Source organism: Moschus berezovskii, chromosome 13 (genome assembly GCF_049115385.1).
Source record: "Moschus berezovskii isolate FMDL1 chromosome 13, NW_MosBer_1.0, whole genome shotgun sequence".
Taxonomy (NCBI): Eukaryota; Metazoa; Chordata; class Mammalia; order Artiodactyla; family Moschidae; genus Moschus; species Moschus berezovskii.
In genome coordinates, this window is record NC_142472.1 from 36,207,980 (window position 1) to 36,226,407 (window position 18,428).

An 18,428-nucleotide genomic window follows, 5' to 3' on the forward strand; every position below is an offset into this window, starting at 1 on the left:
TCCATGTGGCTTTTTCCTTCACTTGACTCAGGTGTCTCTGTTTTCAGAAAACATCTCCTCATAGAGATCTGCCCCAGGCTCTAACTAAATAGCCTTCCTGGTCACTCTGTCCCCTTATGTGCATTTTTAAAACCTCTTTTGGGACTTCCAGTGATTAAAACTCTGAGCTCCCACTGCAAGGGGTGCAGTTTCCTCCCCTGGTTGGGGCACTGAGACCATAGGCCAGGCTGCTGCTGCTGCTGCTGCTAAGTCGCTTCAGTCGTGTCTGACTCTGCGACCCCATAGACGGCAGCCCACCAGGCTCCCCCGTCCCTGGGATTCTCCAGGCAAGAACACTGGAGTGGGTTGCCATTTCCTCCAGTGCGTGAAAGTGAAGTCTCTCAGTCGTGTCCGACTTAACGACCCCATGGACTGCAGCCCACCGGGCTCCTCCGTCCATGGGATTTTCCAGGCAAGAGTACTGGAGTGGGGTGCCATTGCCTTCTCCCATATGCCAGGAGGTGTGGCCAAAAAAATTTATTGTTTTTCACACTTACTGCAACCATACTGTATATGTATTTGCTTATTGTCTGTCTTCCCAACTAGAATGTAAGTTTCTGAGGTCAGGAACTTTTATTTTTCTTATAGTCTTGGTGCCTAGAACATAGTATTGCTATTGTTTCCTAAATACTTCACTGAATATTGGGGCATAGAGACATAGTAACTTGTCCAGAGCCACATGGGTAGAAGGATGCAGAGGTGAAATTCAAACTCAGGTCTGTCGACTTGAGTCTGAACTTGTTAAATTTAACAAACCATCCTATCTTGTCCAGCACCAGAAGGTCTGAGGTTACTCATTGCTTCACATTCCGATACTTAAAATCATTGTTTTGAACTAATTCATGGTTCCCTTTTATAGATGTTTAATTAGAACTCCTTATTATAGATGAATGATTTTTGCCACATTTTATTGCTTTCCTTCTTGCTAATTTTATAGTATAAATCAACACAAGGAGGTATATTGACACATGACATCTAGTGCCATTTTCCCTCTTCCTATTTATGAGATACGTGTGTGAGCTGAGTCGCTTCAGTCATGTCTAACTCTTTGTGACCCCATGGATTCCAGCCCACCAGCCTCCTCTGTCCATGGGATACTCCAAGCAAGAATACTGGAGTGGGTTACCCTTCCCTTCTCCAGGGAATCTTCCCAGCCCAGGGATCGAACCTGCATCTCTTGAATCTCCTGCATTGGCAAGTGGGTTCTTTACCACTGTTGTCACCTAACATAATATATATGAGACAGTGACTTAAATTTTTGTACAGTTTGTGTAATAATTTATAAAATGCATGACTGTTGTTCTCCTGTGTGTTGTGTTGGGAGCTACAAGTCACATGATGTATGAACTCCCTTCAGGGACTTTACAGTCTAGTAGATGGTGGGGGAGGGAGACAGATCCACAGATGAGCACTATTCAAGGCAGAATGTTCTAAGTGCTGCGGTGTAAAAAGTGACATGAACATTCATAGAAAGGTTGAGTAAACTTCACAGATCAGGGAAAACTGGGAGGCATTTTGAATTTTAGATGGACCTTTGAGAGTTGTATTCTAAAGGGATGAACAGCATGAACAAAAGTATAAAGACTGAAAGATGATGTAAAGAAAGGATGCGGTCCAGCTTGAGCACGAAAGTGATTTGGGACTATGCTGTGAGGGGACTTAACTGCCAAGGGAAGGGTTGTAACTAGCTCTCGAGGCAGTAGGGTTTTGACCCGTGATGCTAGATTTGGTTCCTTTATAAGTGGTGTTTAGAGTCTCCTCTGGATTGGAACTGAGAAAGACCAAAAGGCAAGAAACTGATTAGGAGGCTGCAGTAAAATTGAAGGCAAGCTTTTTTTTTTTTTTTTAAGTCATTTGTTTATCTCATTTTTGGCTGCTCTTGAGCCTTCGTTGCAGGCTTCCTCTAGTTGTGAGTGGGGGCTACTCTTCTTGCAGTGCACAGGCTTCTCATTGTGTGGCCTCTTGTTATGGAGCACGGACTCTAGGCACACAGATTTCAGGAGTTGTGGCTCATGGTCTTTAGAGTGTGGGCTTCAGGAGTTTTGGTGCACGGGCTCAGTTGCCCCATGGCTTGTGGGATCTTCTCCGACCAGGCCTTGAAGCTGTGTCCCCTGTATTGGCAGGTGGTTTCTTAACCACTGGACCACCAGGGAAGTCTGAAGGTAGGCTTTTTAAAAGACTTTGTAATGGTGAGATTGGGAAGGAGGGAGTAAATGTCGGTGGCATTGACTGAAATCAGATCTTGAGTACCTAGGAATTCATAAGTGTTCTGTGTTGCAGAGAGAGAAAAATCAAAATTAATTGAAGTTTCAAACCTGAGCCACTTGGAAAATAGGTCATTAAAACATTGTTTTAATTATTTGTGTTTGCTACAGTTTCTATAAATGAATAGAGTTAAGATTAGCTAGTTTTGAGATTTCATTTTTGATAAATAATCATATATCATAGTAAGTTTATTAACAAAGCTATTTTCAGCTAGTTGTGTTTGCTTTGTTTGAGTTATCTGTCACCACATGACAAACCACCCCAAGCTTAGTGACTTAAAATAGCTGTTTAATTGTTTCTCATGAGTCTGTGTGTTAACTGGGCTTAGCTGGGTGGTGGTTTCTAAGCCCTCTCAGGTCAGCTGGGACTTCAGTCATCTAGGAGCCTAATTGGGCCGGAAGTGAAGAGGTCTCACTCACGTGCTAGTCACGACCTGGCCTGAGAGCTCAGCTGGAGCTGATCATAGGCGTGACTTGGTTCTTCCTCATGTGGCTGCTCATGTCATGGTGGCTGGGTTCCAAGTGGGTAGGTCCCAAGATCCAGCATTCCATGAAGAAGGAAGCAACACACTTCCAGTTCTCCTAAGGCTCAGGCTCACAGGTTCCAGAGCACCTCTTCTGCCATATTCTACTTGTCAAAACAAGCACAGGGACAGCTCAGATTTGTGCAGGGAGAAAATAAGGCCCCCTTCTTGATGTGACGAGTGACGTGTACTTACAGAGAGGAGGGGAATTAGTTGTTGGAAACTGTCTTTGGAGATCACTTACCATATACCCCTGAATTTCTAAACATATTTCAACAGATAACTTATTTGAACATTCAGTTTGTATCAGATCAGATGATGTTATAGTAGATGCAGTAGTAACTAGGTTGATAAGGCCATTTCCCCCTGTGGGGACATAGGGGATGAACCATAGTTAACATGATTTTAGAAGCTGTTCTAAAGGCTTCCTTGGTGCTCAGCAGTAAAGAATCTGCCTGCCAATGTAGGAGACCCAGGTTCAGTGCTTGGGTCAGGAAGATGCCCAGGAGAAGGAAATGGCAACCCACTCCAATATTCTTGCCTGAGAAATCCCACGGACAGAGGAGCCTGGCGGGCTAACAGTCCATGGGGTCACAAAGAGTTGGACACAATTTAGCAACTAAACAAAATCAGTAAGTCCTATGAAGAGAATCAAAGCATGGATGAAGGTGCTGCTGAGCAAGATGAGAAAGGCTTAGCAAACATTGTCTACTTAGGCTAGAGCTAATAATAGTCACAGGTGGCTAATGGCTACTGTATTGGACACTTCAGGTCTAGCATTTGGAAGATGCTGAACATTCTCGCCCCATCCCAGACTTGTCTGCTTTCCTTTACCTATTAGAACTTCATGTAATTCTGAATCATTGTCTTGTTGCAGCTCAGTATTGAAATAATGAAAAGGGCTGGGATATGGAATCAGACAAATTTGGATTTGAATACCAGCTCTGTTAGTTTTGTATCCTTGGATGAGTTGCTTAACCAATCTTTTCCTTATAGTACTTTCAGTTCAGTTCAGTTCAGTTCAGTCGCTCAGTCGTGTCCAACTCTCCGCAACCCCATGAATCACAGCACGCCAGGCCTCCCTTTCCATCACCAACTCCCGGAGTTCACTCAAACTCATGTCCACAGGGTTGGTTAGAGAGCAGTTAATGTGTACAGAATACTTTCCATTTAAAAAAGGAGAGAACATTATGTAAACCTGGGGCAAATTCATGTCAATGTATGGCAAAACCAACCAATATAATATTGTAAAATAATTTGCCTCCAATAAAAAATAAACTACAAAAAAAATAAAAAAGGAGAGAACATATAAGTGTATATTTTGTGATTCTGGCTCTAAAACTTGCATACAAAAACTAGGAATGAGGACTCAGGAATATGACGATAGTTTTTCAGATAGCAGAGTTTTGCATGGTTATTTTTAAAATTTTCTCCTAGGTTGTATTTTGAAAAATAAAAGTTAAGTTTAAACTGAAATGGTCTTAAAATTTTTTTCTTTGTACACAGTTTTTATTGTGATGTTTTTATGTTACTGATAACTTCAGCCATAATTTCTTGTTATTGTTCAGTTGCTAAGTTGTGTTCAACTCTTTGTGACCCCAGCATGCCAGGCCTCCCTGTCCTTCATTATCTCCTGGAGTTTGCTCAAACTCATGTCCATTGAGTTGGTGATGGCATCCAACCATCTCATCCAGTGTCAATCCCTTCTCCTCTTGCCCTCAGTTTTTTCCCAGCATCAGGGTCTTTTCCAGTGAGTTGGCTCTTTGTGTAAGGTGGCCAAAGCACTGGAGCTTCAGCTTCAGCATCAGTCCTTCCAATGAATATTCAGGGTTGATTTCCTTTAGGATTGACTAGTTTGATTTCCTTGCTGTCCAAGGGACTCTCAAGCATCTTCTCTAGCACCTCAGTTAGAAAGCATCAATTCTTTGATGCTCAGCCTTCTATTGTCCTGCTTTCACATCCATACATGACTACTGGAAAAACTGTAGCTTTGACTATACGGTCCTTTGTAGGCTAAATGATGTCTCTGATTTTGAATATTTGAATATGCTGTTTAAGTTTGCCATAGCTTTTCTTCCAAGGAGCAAGTGTCTTTGAATTTCATGGCTGAGGTCACCATCTGCAGTGATTTTGGAGCCCAAGAAAAGAAAATCTGCCACTGTTTTCATTTTTTCCCCACCTGTTTACCATGAAGTCATGGGACCAGATGCCATGATCTTTGTTTTTGTCAACTAATTTTAGTGTGACAGACTACAGCTAGTTTCTTTGTTTACTTTTTTATCTATACTTTCATCTTGATTGTTTTTTCTTTTTGTATTCATTTTATTTATGGATATTCTCTTTTTTTTTAACTACTGGGTTTTTCTGTATTTTTTCTTTTAAAATCGTTTCCTTCATTCTATAAGAAATTGGAACTATATTGCTCTATTTTTAATATTCTCCATAGGCCTGTTTTTGTTTTTTTTTTAATTCTTTTGAAAATCTTCTCTGCAGCTAATTCCTATTTAAGGCTCAACCACACTTATTAAAAGTCTTGTTTTTAATTTGCATGTAAATATTCAGTTTAGAATTTGGGAAATTCTCATCCCATAAACTTAATCCCAGCTGTTTTCCCCATAAAAAGCTCTTTTCCCCACGGTAAATGATAGCTCTCCCTATTTTCCCATCTGCCAGTTCCACCATCATAATGGTCAGTGAATTCCAACATTGTGTTCTTTAATTGTTGTTCTGCTTGAAATGTTCTGGATAATCCAGAGTTTTATTTCAGACTTTTCAATATTTTACTCTATCATTTTATTGTGGACAGTAAAAATATAACTTCTTGCATCAATGAGTTGTATAGCCGAATACATTTAAAAAATGATTGGTTAGGTTTCTGAATGTCACCATCTAACTGATATAAAATGATATCTCTAATCATGAACTCCCTTGAAGTCTGTTCTGAAATTTCTAGCTGCTTAGTGAACATTCCTATTTAGATATTCCTTATCCCCCCTTTTTTTTTGTTAATTTTATTGGAGTATGGTTGATTTACAATATTGTGTTTTGGATGTACAGCAAAGTGATTAAGTTATATATACATATTGTTTTTTAGATTCTTTTCTCATAGGTTAATTATCACTTTTTGATAATACTTTTAGACTTAAAATATTAAAAGTCCTGGTTCCTGTATGATATATTCTCCTAGTCATTCGGGCTCAAACTTTTATAGTTGTGTTTGATACCTCCCTTAACCCTGCAGACAATCATCAAGACCTGTCAAGTCATTCTTTTATTGATAGGCCTAATCCTGCTTGTCACCACTGTAGTTCCGGTACAGAAAACCTTGAACCCAGATTACTGTGTTCTGCTGCCACCAGATGAATATTTTTAAATCAATACTTTAATGCTGTTCTCTGTACTCAGAAATGTTTAGTGAGTCCCTCTATTGCCAGTTGGAAAAGTTTAAATAACTGACATGATAATGTTTTTCATAATAAGATAGAATACAGTTGACCCTTGAACAGTATAGGGATTAATCAATATGTAATTTATAGTTGGTCCTCCATATCCTGGGTTCCTCTGCCTGTACGTGGATTCAACCAACTGCAAACCATGTAGTACTCTGCTATTTACTATTAAAAAGTATCTGTGTATAAGTGGATCCCTGCACTCAAACCCACATTTTTAAAGTCAACTCTAAATGAGAGTATTTTGAAGACTTTTGAAAACTTGTACAGTTTTGCAAAAAGTTACGGCTTCTTGATTCTTGAACTTTTGTCAGGTTTATTTTCCATACTTTCTTATGAGAACCTTTCACTTGAAGACAGATAAATGCTCTGCCCCTTAGCCAGATATCAACTGTCTTCATCTCTAGTTGGTTCAGCTTAATATTTACCAAGCATTTGTTCTTTGCTCAATGTATATTTAAGGACTATATAAAACATTTTTTCCCTCTCATTTTCAGTTCTGTTATTCTTCAAACCTGAACTTTATCCCCACTAATGCTTTCCTTTCAATAAAATTTTCCTTTCAACCAGAAATGTGGAGCTCACTGACATATCCTCCCCTTCTTCTGCTACATGTGCAAGGTAACATATATACCAAAACATATATAACATCTGAATTGTTTAATGAATAATTTTACTTTTTCTAGTTGTATTGAGATATAATTGAAATACAGCTCTGCATAATGACTTGGCATACATATACTGCAGAACGATTACTATAGTATATTTAATTAACCTCCATCTCCTCAAATGGTTACCAAAAAAATGGGTAATTTAAAGGTGAACATCTGTGTAATTACAATCAAGTTGCAAGAAATACAACAGCACCACTGCCTTTCCCTGGTGGCTCAGAGGTAAAGAATCCCCTTGCAGTGCAGGAGATGCGGGTTTGATCCCTGGGTCAGGAAGATCCCTTGGAGAAGGGAATGGCAGTCCATTCCAGGATTCTTGCCTGGGAAATCCAATGGACAGAGGAGCCTGGCGGGGTACTGTCCATGGGATCACAGGAGTTGGTCATAACTTAGTGACTAAACCACTGCCACACAGTACCCTAGAAGCTCACCATATACCCCTTCCCAATCAAATATCCCCCACTTTCCTCCCTGGAGGTAATGATTATCCTTTTGTGATCATCATAGTCTTGCTTTTTTCCATAGTTTTGCCATCTGTGTATGCATCTGTAAACAATGTCATATTTCCTTTTTTTCAAGTTTTAAGTGAATGGAATAATGAAATTTTTGACTTGTCTCTTTCAAGATTTTTTGTGTTAAGGGTAGCTGAAGTTCGTTCATTTTCATTGCTGTGCAGCATTTCATTTATTACTGATGAAGACCTGAGTTATCTGTAGTTTAGGGCTATTTTGAATGTAACTTCTGAGAACTTTATTATATAAGTGTCTTGTTTTTCTAAGTTTTATCCCTAGTAATTGATTCACTGGGTCTCTGGACATGTATAACTTCAGTTTAAGTGAAGCTAATTTTCTGAAAGACTGGCCCAGTTTAGACTACTATCACTGCACTTATGTATTAAATATGACGTATCCTTCCATGCCAGTTTTAGAATCATCAAACTTAAAATTGTGCTATTTTGGTGGGTGTGTAGTGATATTTCTTTGTGGTTTAAATGTGCATTTTCCTGTTTCCTTTCGTATATCTATCAGCTTGTAGTTCTTTTCTTGTTTACCCATTATCCTTTCTCTATTTTTGTATGGGAAACTTTTATTTAAAAAGGACCTGTATGGTCTTATCTTATCAAAGATGTTAACCTTTTATCAGGACCAGCCTGGCCTTCATACATAGATGATTTTGTCTAAAGCCAGTCTGAAGATGGGAGGAAAGTTTGGTCCTTATACTAAACCCACCTTTTATAAAATTTTATTAATAAGTAAAGCTATTTGCCCAGTAAGCATTCATTTGGTTGCAAAAGGTATTGGTCAATAGGTATTTTTGTTAAGTGCCTACTGTGTCCTACCTATCTGCCTAAGCTTTGGGTACAAGATAGAAAATTTTCTTCCGTATACTGTCTTAAGGTTTGAGTTCTGTATTAAGGACTGCATTTATCCAGTCCTGTTTTATGTCATGGAAACACTGAGCAATCATTGAAAAGAAATTAGCTAGAAAGTATTGAGGCAACCAGTAGTCAATAAGCATGTTATCTTTGGAGTCAAAAAGACTTTGGTTTCAGCTATGAGTCCAGAAATGTGTGACCTTGTGCATATTATGTCAGCTCTCTGAAATTCAGTTTTATCATCTGCAAAATGGAAATAATAGTCTATAATGTTATGATGATTCAGTGTGGCATTTCATGCATGTAAACTGCCTAGCACTTCACCTGACAAGTATCCATCAGCAGTGATGAAATCTAAAACCACCTTCCCCAGTATTTATGTGATGTAAGGTTTCAGGTCAAGGACTGGGATGAGGAAGGAAACTGGAATTGTTCTCATGTGTGCCTCAGTCAAATATGAAGATGGTATATAACTCATGTTCCATTTTAGGACTTTCGGGTTGTGAAATGTGGGAAGAACATATGTGGAACAGGAAAATGAGCTAAGAGATGATTCACAAGTCCCCTTAAGGACAGAAGCAAACGGAAAAAACAAAGGAAAGAAATATTGGCGCATCTACTTCCATTACACGTCTGGTGGAAAATTTTGTCCTTTCCCTTTTGTAATTATGGCAGTGTTGCTTTCCAGCCCTGTTTGTGTCCCTTTGCCTCTCTCCATGTTCACTGGATTATTATCCCCCTAACAATACTCTTGCCTAGAAAATCCCATGGACGGAGGAGCCTGGTAGGCTGCAGTCCATGCGGTCGCTACGAGTCAGACATGACTGAGCGACTTCACTTTCCCTTTTCACTTTCATACATTGGAGAAGGAAATGGCAACCCACTCCAGTGTTCTTGCCTGGAGAATCCCAGGGACGGGGGAGCCTGATGGGCTGCCGTCTATGGGGTCACACAGAGTCGGACACGACTGAAGTGACTTAGCAGTAGCAACAATGTTAAGTTGAAGACATTTTCTTTTATTACGATTGGCCGTGAAGTTAAAATTTGAATTCGAGAGCAGTAAATTTGAATAAATGTCTTCATTCAGGGCAATGTTATAACTGGTGTATTATTGTGAACTCTTTGATTCCAGCTCATAGATTTTCAGTGGAAGCTGGGTATGGCTGTGAGCTCCGACAGTTGCAGATCTCTTAAGTATCCTTATGTTGCAGTGGTGCTCAAAGTGGCAGACCATTCAGGCCAAGTGAAGAACAAGTCCTTTGAAATGACAATCCCACAGTTTCAGGTTTGTAATATAACATTCAGTGTTAGCTGTTATTCCATAGCTGCTGCTTAAAAAGATACATAAAATCACTTTTAAGAGAAAATTTTAACTTTATTTGCAATTCTTTTGAGTGCTTTACATTTATTAACACAAAAGATCTCAATTTGTTTTATTTGGGAATTATTAATATATTGTTTTCAATATAATATGTTGAATTTGTATACTTTGACACTCCATCAGTTCCGTAGTACTCATCTGTGAGTGTATTTAAAGAAATTTGCATCTTTTCTAGCAGGGTATTTACTTTGTATTTAACTGTTTCATTCCTCTTAGGCTTAATATTCAAGAATTATGAAGCTAAATGAATCTTACCTTTGAACAGTATTGACCTTGAATTTTCTGACTAATAATGTTTACTAACTGCAGATCAGACCACTAGTACTAGTACTTGACAGCTAATTTTATCTGCTAGGGTTTTGAGTAACTTAGTAGTTTATATTTAGAATCATGTTATATATATTCAGTGCGTGTGTGCATGCAAACACTCAGTTGCTCGGATGTGTCCAATTCTCTGTGGGCCCATGGAGTAAAGCCCACCAGGCTCCTCTGTCCATGGAATATTCCAGGCAAGAATACTGGGGTGGATTGCCATTTCATCCCCTAGGGGATCTTCCTGACCAAGGGATCAAACCTGTAACTGTTGAGTCTCTTGCATTGGCAGGCGGATTCTTTATCACTGCACCACCTGGGAAGCCCGTTATATATATTATTATTTCACCTCTTTTCTGTAAGCAAGAAAGGGAGAAAGAGGGTAGATGAGAAATCAGATTTTCTTTTCAATGTACATACAGGGAGATGCTTTGTCTTTGGTAATTTAACTGACCTTAGAGTTTTGTTTTTGTTTGTTCATTTTGATACCTATGGTGAGTGAATAGATAGGAATTCTTGCTTTGCTACTCTAAAAAAGTCAAATAATCTAAGAAAGGCCACCATGATGAATGAAATGGAAATGTAATGAGAATTCTTTACGAAACTGAAAATATACTGGTCCCAGACTTCTTTTTTTTTCTTCTTAATATATATATTTTATTGAAGTATGGTTGACTTACAGTGTTTCAGGTGCATAGCAAGGTGATTCCGTTATCCATATACATATGTTATTTTTGAGATTATTTTCCATTATAGGTTATTACAAGCTATTGACTATTGTTTGCTGTGCTATACAGTATTCCTTTGTTGTTTGTCGTATATCTGCTGTTTCTTTTAAATTAGAAATCTAGCATTCTATTCATACAAAATCAAGTGGAATCAAAATGTCATAATTTTTTTAGTTAGACAAAATTTATGTTTTCTAAAAATATATATATTACACATACTATATATATATGCACACATATATATGTATACAAAAGCATTTCTACCACACTTGATAAAGACTTGAGAAAGAACTTCAAAAAAAAAAAAGAAAAGTTGGAGACATTGGGAAGCATAAACTAAGTGAAATGGGAGCACTGAATATAGAATAGAAAAAATGGAACAAACTAGATAGAAATAAAAGATCATCATATAGTCCAGTTGTTTTTAAACATGGCTGCTCACTAGAAACATATCTGGGGTTTTGAAGAAAAAAAGTAATACCTGTGTATTTGTATTTTTTACCAAATTCCAAGATAATTCTCATATGCATCTGGATTTTAAAAAGTGATTACAAGTTTTTTCTATTAAATAGCAGTTTTGGTGATACAGAATTCTATTATTTTTCTGTTGACCAGTCATGATACAATGGTATTAAGTGAGTAATAGTTACATAATCACAGTAGTAAAAGATGTTTATCAGTTTTCACAATCAATAGCCAGACAAAAAATAAAAAATAATTACAGTTGCGAGCCATAATGGGAACATGATTAACCTAACAGTATAAAATAATTACATACAATTTGGGGGGTCAAGCAGAATGATGTGGTAAGTCGAAGTGCATACATGCATATGTTTTCATCTGCCTGGCCAGTCTGTATCTTTTGGTTGGCACATTCAATCCATTTATATTTAAGGTAATTATTGATATGTATGATCCTATTTCCATTTTCTTTTAGGTGTATTTTCTGTAGGTCGTTTCCTTCTCTTGTGTTTCCTGTCTGGAGAAGTTCCTTTAGCATGTAAAGATGGTTTGGTGGTGCTGAATCTCTTAACTTTTGCTTGTCTGGAAAGCTTTTGACTTCTCCATCGTATCTGAAGGAGAGTCTTGCTGGGTAGAGTATTCTTGGTTGTAGGTTGTTCCCTTTCATCACTTGAAATACTTTGTGCCTTTCTCTTTGGGCTTGTAGAGTTTCTGATGAGAAATCAGCTGACAACCTGATGGGAGTTCCCTTGTATGTTGTGTGTCATTTTTCCCTTGTTGCTTTTAATATTTTATCTTTGTCAGTTTAATAACTGTGTGTCTTCGGCTGTTCCTCATTGGGTTCATCCTGCCTGGGACTCTGCTTTTCCTGGACTTGGTTGATTATTTACTTTCCTATCTTAGGGAAGTTTTCAGCTATTATTTCTTCAAATGTTTTCTCAAGTCCTTTTTCTCTTCTTCTGAGACCACTGTAATGCAAATGTTGGTGCTTTAATATTGAGGTCTCTTAGGCTGTCTTCATTTTTTTTTTTTGTTCTTTTTCTGTATTCTGTTCTGTGGTAGTGATTTCTACCATTCTGTCTTTCAGGTCATTTATTCGTTCTATCCCAGGGATGGGGGAGCCTGGTGGGCTTCCGTCTATGGGGTCACACAGAGTCGGACACGACTGAAGTGACTTAGCAGCATGCCTCCATTATTCCGTTATTGATTCCTTCTAGTGTGTTGTTGTTCATCTCTGTTTGTTTTAGTTCTTCTATATCTTTGGTAAACATTTCTTTCATTTTCTCTGTTCTGTTTCTGAGATCCTGGATCATTTTCAATATCATTATTCTGAATTCTTTTTCTAGAAAGTTGCCTATCCATTATTCTGAATTCTTTTTCTAGAAAGTTGCCTATCTCTACTTCATTTAATTGTTTTGGGGGGTTTTATCATGTCCCTTCATCTGGGTTATAACTCTCTGCTTTTTCATCCTGATTAACTTTCTGTAATGTGGTTTTTGTCCTAGTCACTGTGGGACTGTGGTTCTTCTTGCTTCATCTGTCTGCCCTCTGGTGGATGAGGCTAAGAGGCATCTGTAAGCTTCCTGATGGGAGGGAGAAGGTGGGAAAAACCAGGTCTTGCTCTGGTGGGCAGGGCCTTGCTCAGTAAATCTTTAATCCAATTATCTGCTGATGGGTGGAGTTGCACCCCCTCCCTGTTAGTCATTTGACCTGAGGGGCCCCAACCCTGGGGTCTGTGGGTTCTGTGGTAGGGTTAATGGCAGCCTCCAAGAGGGCTTATGCCAAGGGGGGCCTTCCAGGACTGCTGCTACCAGTACCTCCATCCCTGTGGTGAGCCGTTGCCAACCCGTGCGTCCACAGAAGACTCGCTGGCACTCACGGGTAGTTTTGGTTCAGTCTCCTGTGGGTTTGCTGCTCCTTTATTCTGGGTCTTGGTATGTGAAGGATTTTGTTTGTGCCCTCCAGGACTGGAGTCTTTTTTCCCCAGTCTTATGGAAGTCCTGTAATTAAATCCCGCTGGCCTTCAAGGTCAGATTCCCTGGGGATTCCCAGTCCCATTGTCAGATCCCCAGGCTGGAAAGCCTGATAGAGGGCTCAGAACCTCCATAAGTGGGAGAACCTCTTGGGTATTACTGTGCTGCAGTTTCTGGGTTGCCTACCTGGTGGGTATGGGATTTGATTTTATTGTGATTGGCCCCTCCGTCTGCTGTGGCTTCTTTGTCTTTGGATGTGGGGTATCGTTTTTTTGATGCGCTTCAGCGTCCTCATGTTGATAGTTGTTGAACTGCTGGTTGCAGTTTTGGTGCTCTTCTAGGGGAGATGAGTGCACGTTCTTCTACTCCACCGTCTTGAACTGGAACCCCAGGCTTCTTTTTTAAGGAAAGCTCCTCATATACCACTCAAGGATGCTTTTTTGTAATTTATTTGTTTTTGTTGCTGCTCGGGCTTTCCTCTGTTTGCAGCAAGCGGGGGCTCAATGCAGTACATGGGCTTCTCTTGTTATGGAGGACAGGCCTGTGGGCTTCAGTGGTTGTGACACACGGACTTAGTTGCTGCAAGGCATGTGGGATCTCCCTGGAGCAGGGATCGAACCCATGTCTCCTGCATTGGCAGGCAGATTCTTTATCACTGAGCCACAAGGCAAAGCCCTTTGGGATACTTTTGATTTCTTTTACAAACTGTATTTTCCCCCAGCTTATTGAGGTAAAATTGACAGAAATTGTGTACATGCAAGGGATACTATGTGCTGTTTGGGTGTGTGTTTACATTATGAAAAGATTCCCACTGTCAAACTAATTAACATATCCATCATCTCACGTAGTTAACATTTTGTGTGTGTGTGGTGAAAACTTGAAATCTCTTCTCTAGCAGATTTCAAGTATGTAATACATTATTATATTATTAACTGTGGCCAGCACCTATGCCTTAGGTCTCCAGAGCTTACTTACCTGTAACTGAAAAGTTCTACCTCTTGACCAGCATTTCCTCATGTCCTCTACCTTCCCAGCCTTGGTAACTGCTATCTATTCTCTGTTACCATGAATCTCACTTTTTTTAGATTCCATGTATAAATAAGATCATGCAGTGTTTGTCTCTCTGTGTCTGGCTTATTTTACTGAGCATATTGTCCTCCAGGTTCACCCATATTGTCAAAAATAGCACAACTGCCTTTTCAAAGGATGAATAGTACTGTGTGTATATATACACCACATTTTCTTCATCCATTCATCTGTCAGTAGACACTTGGGTTGTTTCCATACCTTGGCTATTATGAGTAATGCTGCATTGAATCTGAGAGTGCAGATATCTTTTTAAGGTGGTGATTTTAAAGATTTTCTTTCCTTTTAATTTCTTTCTCTTCGAACTGATATGTCCACTTTAGAACAAAAAAGGGTCATGCTTCAGCACTATTAACGTGAAGTGGTGTCTTGGAAGCAATTAAGACTAGGTTGAAAAGAAATAAATGCAGTGTATTGTGATATATGAGTGGCCTTCAGCTGAATATAAAGACCAAATCCACTTCAAAAAGGAATACAGGTCTCAGTCCGTTTGTAATTTATAATACGGGCCTAATTCTTATTTTTATTTGCTGCATTTTTGCTCCCAGATTCCACCTCTTAAGATTTTCTCAGGAAAAAGATCACAAATGGGACAGCTCTTTTAAAGTTAGTTCTTACATGGCTGATATCTAACCAGGCAGTCAGAGCCTGTTAGTCCCATTACAGAACTGAGGATGAAGGAACATTCTTTGAGCTTTTGTTTAATATATTTCTAGTAACTGAAATTATGATCATTCATATATGTTTTTGAACAAATGTTTACTTCCTCCTTCATAATAAATTTACACATGAATTAAAATACAGATACTCTTTTAAGAAGCAAAATAGAGAAGTAAGTCCAAAGAAGAGGGAAAATATGAGGATATAAATCCAGGTGGCGCTAGTGGTAAAGAATCCTCCTGGTAATGCAGGAGATGCAAGAGATGCTGGTTCGATGCCTGCATCAGAAAGATCCCCTGGAGGAGGAAACAGCAATCCACTCCAGTATCCTTGCCTGGAAAATCCCATGGACAGAGGAGCCTGGCAGGGGATTGCAAAGAGTCAGACATGACTGAGCACACACGCATATAAGCTGCTATCAGTGTTGGGTCTCTCTTATTGTAATTGACAAGACAGCCTCTATCAATCACCCTGAAATGTAGTCTTTCACTAAATTAAAACTGGTTCAAAGCCTGGGACCCAGTGTGTCATTTTTTAAAAGTCTTTATTGTCTATGACAGCGCTAGAAATTTAATAAATCTTTCTGGTGTGGTCTCAAAGAACTTCGTTGGATGCTTTCAGAAAGTTTATTTATGAGCTAATTATTCAGTGGTATTTTTGCTTGCACCAGATTACACCTTTTGCTTCTTATGGTAACCTTCGAATAATAATAGTTGAGGATTTAACATTAAAATGCAGACTTAACAAGTTATAGACCCTCCGCTGGACAGATATAATTAAAAGAACTAAAGAATCCTCTATAAGCAAAATTAATATTGTTTCCCCCTTTCTCCTCAGAATTTCTACAGACAATTCAAGGAAATTGCTGCAGTTATTGAAACTGTGTGAAAATTGATTCTAAACCGAAAATAATCTAAAATCACGGACTTCACTTTCTGCAACAAAGCTGCTTAAGGATCGAATGATATTTATTGAATGAAAATTATACTTTTGGTTTTCCACTTTTAAAAATAATAATAAAAAAATCAGACAAACAGGAATTACAAAGTGGTGATCGATGCACAGCTTTGTGAATGTACCAAGAACCACTGATTTGGATAGTTTAAAGGGTAAATTCTGTGGTATGTGAATTATATCTTAATAAAAAAATAAATCAAACAATTGAATAATAGTAAAAGCAACACAAAGTTTATGTATTAAACCAACAGTTTTAAAAATTACTGGTAGTGTTACCAATTTTATAAACAAGCTCTTACATAGTTGCCTTTATATACAGTCTTATATATAAAGTATACTAAATGGCAAAAGTAGTATTTGATTAGGATAATGTTACTTTACAAATTCAGTTTTATAACATTCATTTGCTATGAAAGCAGTTAGTGAGAAGAGTGAGGCTGCTGCTTCTCAAAAATTTGGTATCAGGTTAGGATTGGCCACTGCTCCCATATATTAGCCAAGCATTCAGATGTTTCTGTATTAATATTGTAGAAAGTTCAAGTATATGCAGACATAGAAAGATAAGTTTTATTAAGAATTTATATATAACTGAGTTAACCTGGTAACACAGATTATTGTGTTAGGTGATCTCTTGCATTTAGATTTGTAAACCAGTTAAAATATTTTATAAAACCACCACAGTCAACACTATATGACATTGCTCTGTTAAACAGATCACTGGAATAGACTATGTGGCCTAGAAATAGATCAAGATATTTGAGACAAAGATGGTATTTCAGTTAGATGAGAAAACAATATAATGATACTAGCAGTTACAGTACATACAAAAGTAAATTTCAGATGAATTAATGATTTAACTATAAAATATAAAAATTAGAAGTGTTACAGAATATTTATGTTAACTAAGGCTTGGGAAGACAGCAATTCCACAACTGTAATATAAAACAAATATATTTGAAATACAAGAATTAAAAAATCATATGTGAGAAAAAAATGGGTCCTAAACAAAAAAAAGACCTGCTATGTTGATGTGTAAGTTAGCTCTTAGTCTACAAACAAATTTCTTTAAATATTTGAAGTAAGAAGAGATTTTTATACAAGAAATGAGATGTTCACTTAACTGTCAGAAAGACTGAGGGAATGAGGAGACATTATTGATGGCTTTTAGAAAATCCAGTAGTGCAGGAATATCAGGGAAAGCCCCTGCCAGTAATCTCTGCACAATGCAGGATGTCACCTGGAAGCCACTATACAGGCCATTTCTGCCATCTGTCAGCATGTTCGAATGAAATAAAGGCTGCCTGCTTTCTTCACTCTTCTAGTTTCAGTGAGAGTGCCTCTGATTGCTGGAAGTTAAACCAGGATCCTGTTGACACAGGAATCTGGTCATTTGAGTTTCTAGTCTTTCAGCACCTTTGGAAGGGAGATTTAGAAAAGCAGAAATGGTGCTGAATATTCGTACTTTGCTGACAGGAGTTATGATCTTTTTTGCAAAGTGATATAGACACACACGTTATGTAGAAATTTTACAACTCAGAAATTGCAGTTGAGAAATACATCCTTTGGAATAAAGCCACTAATCTATATAAAAACATTTGCAAATTTGGCTAAATGTTCACCCAGTTCCAGTTTGGGCACACAGGAAGGCTGCGTTTTCCGGCCTCCCTTGCAGTTAGGTTGGGGCCTCTGATTGGGTCGTAGCCAGTGGAATCTGGGGCAGACGTGTCCCAAACCACATCCAGTCTTTGTCATAAACCTTTCCTTGTCTTCCAAGCTTTCTCTCATGTTGACTGCTGGAAACGAAGAAATCTGAGATAGTGAACCCATAAGATGGATCCCCTGAATCACGACTGGAGGCATATTCCTCATAGTAACAGCCTGACTTGCACCAGGCAGTGATGTCAGCTAGAAACAAACTCTTGGTGTGGTAAGCTGGTGAGATTTTTAGAGTGTTTGTTACAACAGCAAGTGAGCATAAACTTGAATAACGATATTTGTATGAAGATTTTTTATTGTAACATTTCCTCAAGCAGTACAAAGCAAAATAAAGGAAGCAGCAACTGTCTGTAATAAAGAATTGAATAAATGGTTGAATAAATTCATTGTATCTCTGCTATAGCATATCACTCCTGCCATTATCAATATTTATTGACAATACACCTGCTGTTAACACATACAGTTATTTCATAAAACCATGTAAAATATACTCAATATATATTTGAATTCTTAATGGAAGGTTAAGGAAATCAAGGAAAGATGTTTACCAGATTGTAAGCATTGATGGAGAGGGTATATGAAGAGGGAGAGGAAGGGCAATTAAAAAATTATTTTTAAGTTCATATTGCATTATTAAAAAGTACCATTTTATAAAAAATACTTGAGGGACTTCCCTGGCAGTCCAGTTTTTAAGGCTCCACACTCCCCATGCATACGGTATAAGTTCCATCCCTGGTTGAGGACCTGGAAGAATGCTACATGGTGTGACCAAAAAATAAAAGACTGAAAAAAATTGTTAAAATACTCGATAAAAATGTTAGTTTTTATATA

At 38.2% G+C, this 18,428-nt stretch overlaps 1 protein-coding gene across 3 annotated transcripts; it reads left to right on the forward strand.

Moving 5' to 3' along the window:
• The first annotated feature begins 52 nt into the window (after positions 1-52).
• COMMD6 (COMM domain containing 6) lies at positions 53-18,004 on the forward strand. 3 transcript variants are annotated; one of them, XM_088842675.1, is made up of 4 exons: positions 53-1,237; positions 9,455-9,607; positions 15,762-16,045; positions 17,656-18,004. In XM_088842675.1, the coding sequence occupies exons 2-3, from the start codon at positions 9,482-9,484 to the stop codon at positions 15,810-15,812; spliced, it is 177 nt and encodes a 58-aa protein (XP_088698801.1). In that variant the 5' UTR covers positions 53-1,237; positions 9,455-9,481; the 3' UTR covers positions 15,813-16,045; positions 17,656-18,004. The 3 variants fall into 3 exon arrangements, with proteins under 3 accessions (XP_088698801.1, XP_088698800.1, XP_088698802.1); XM_088842674.1 differs by lacking the exon at positions 53-1,237 and adding an exon at positions 5,876-6,897; XM_088842676.1 differs by lacking the exon at positions 53-1,237 and adding an exon at positions 7,701-8,958.
• Positions 18,005-18,428: the final 424 nt, after the last annotated feature.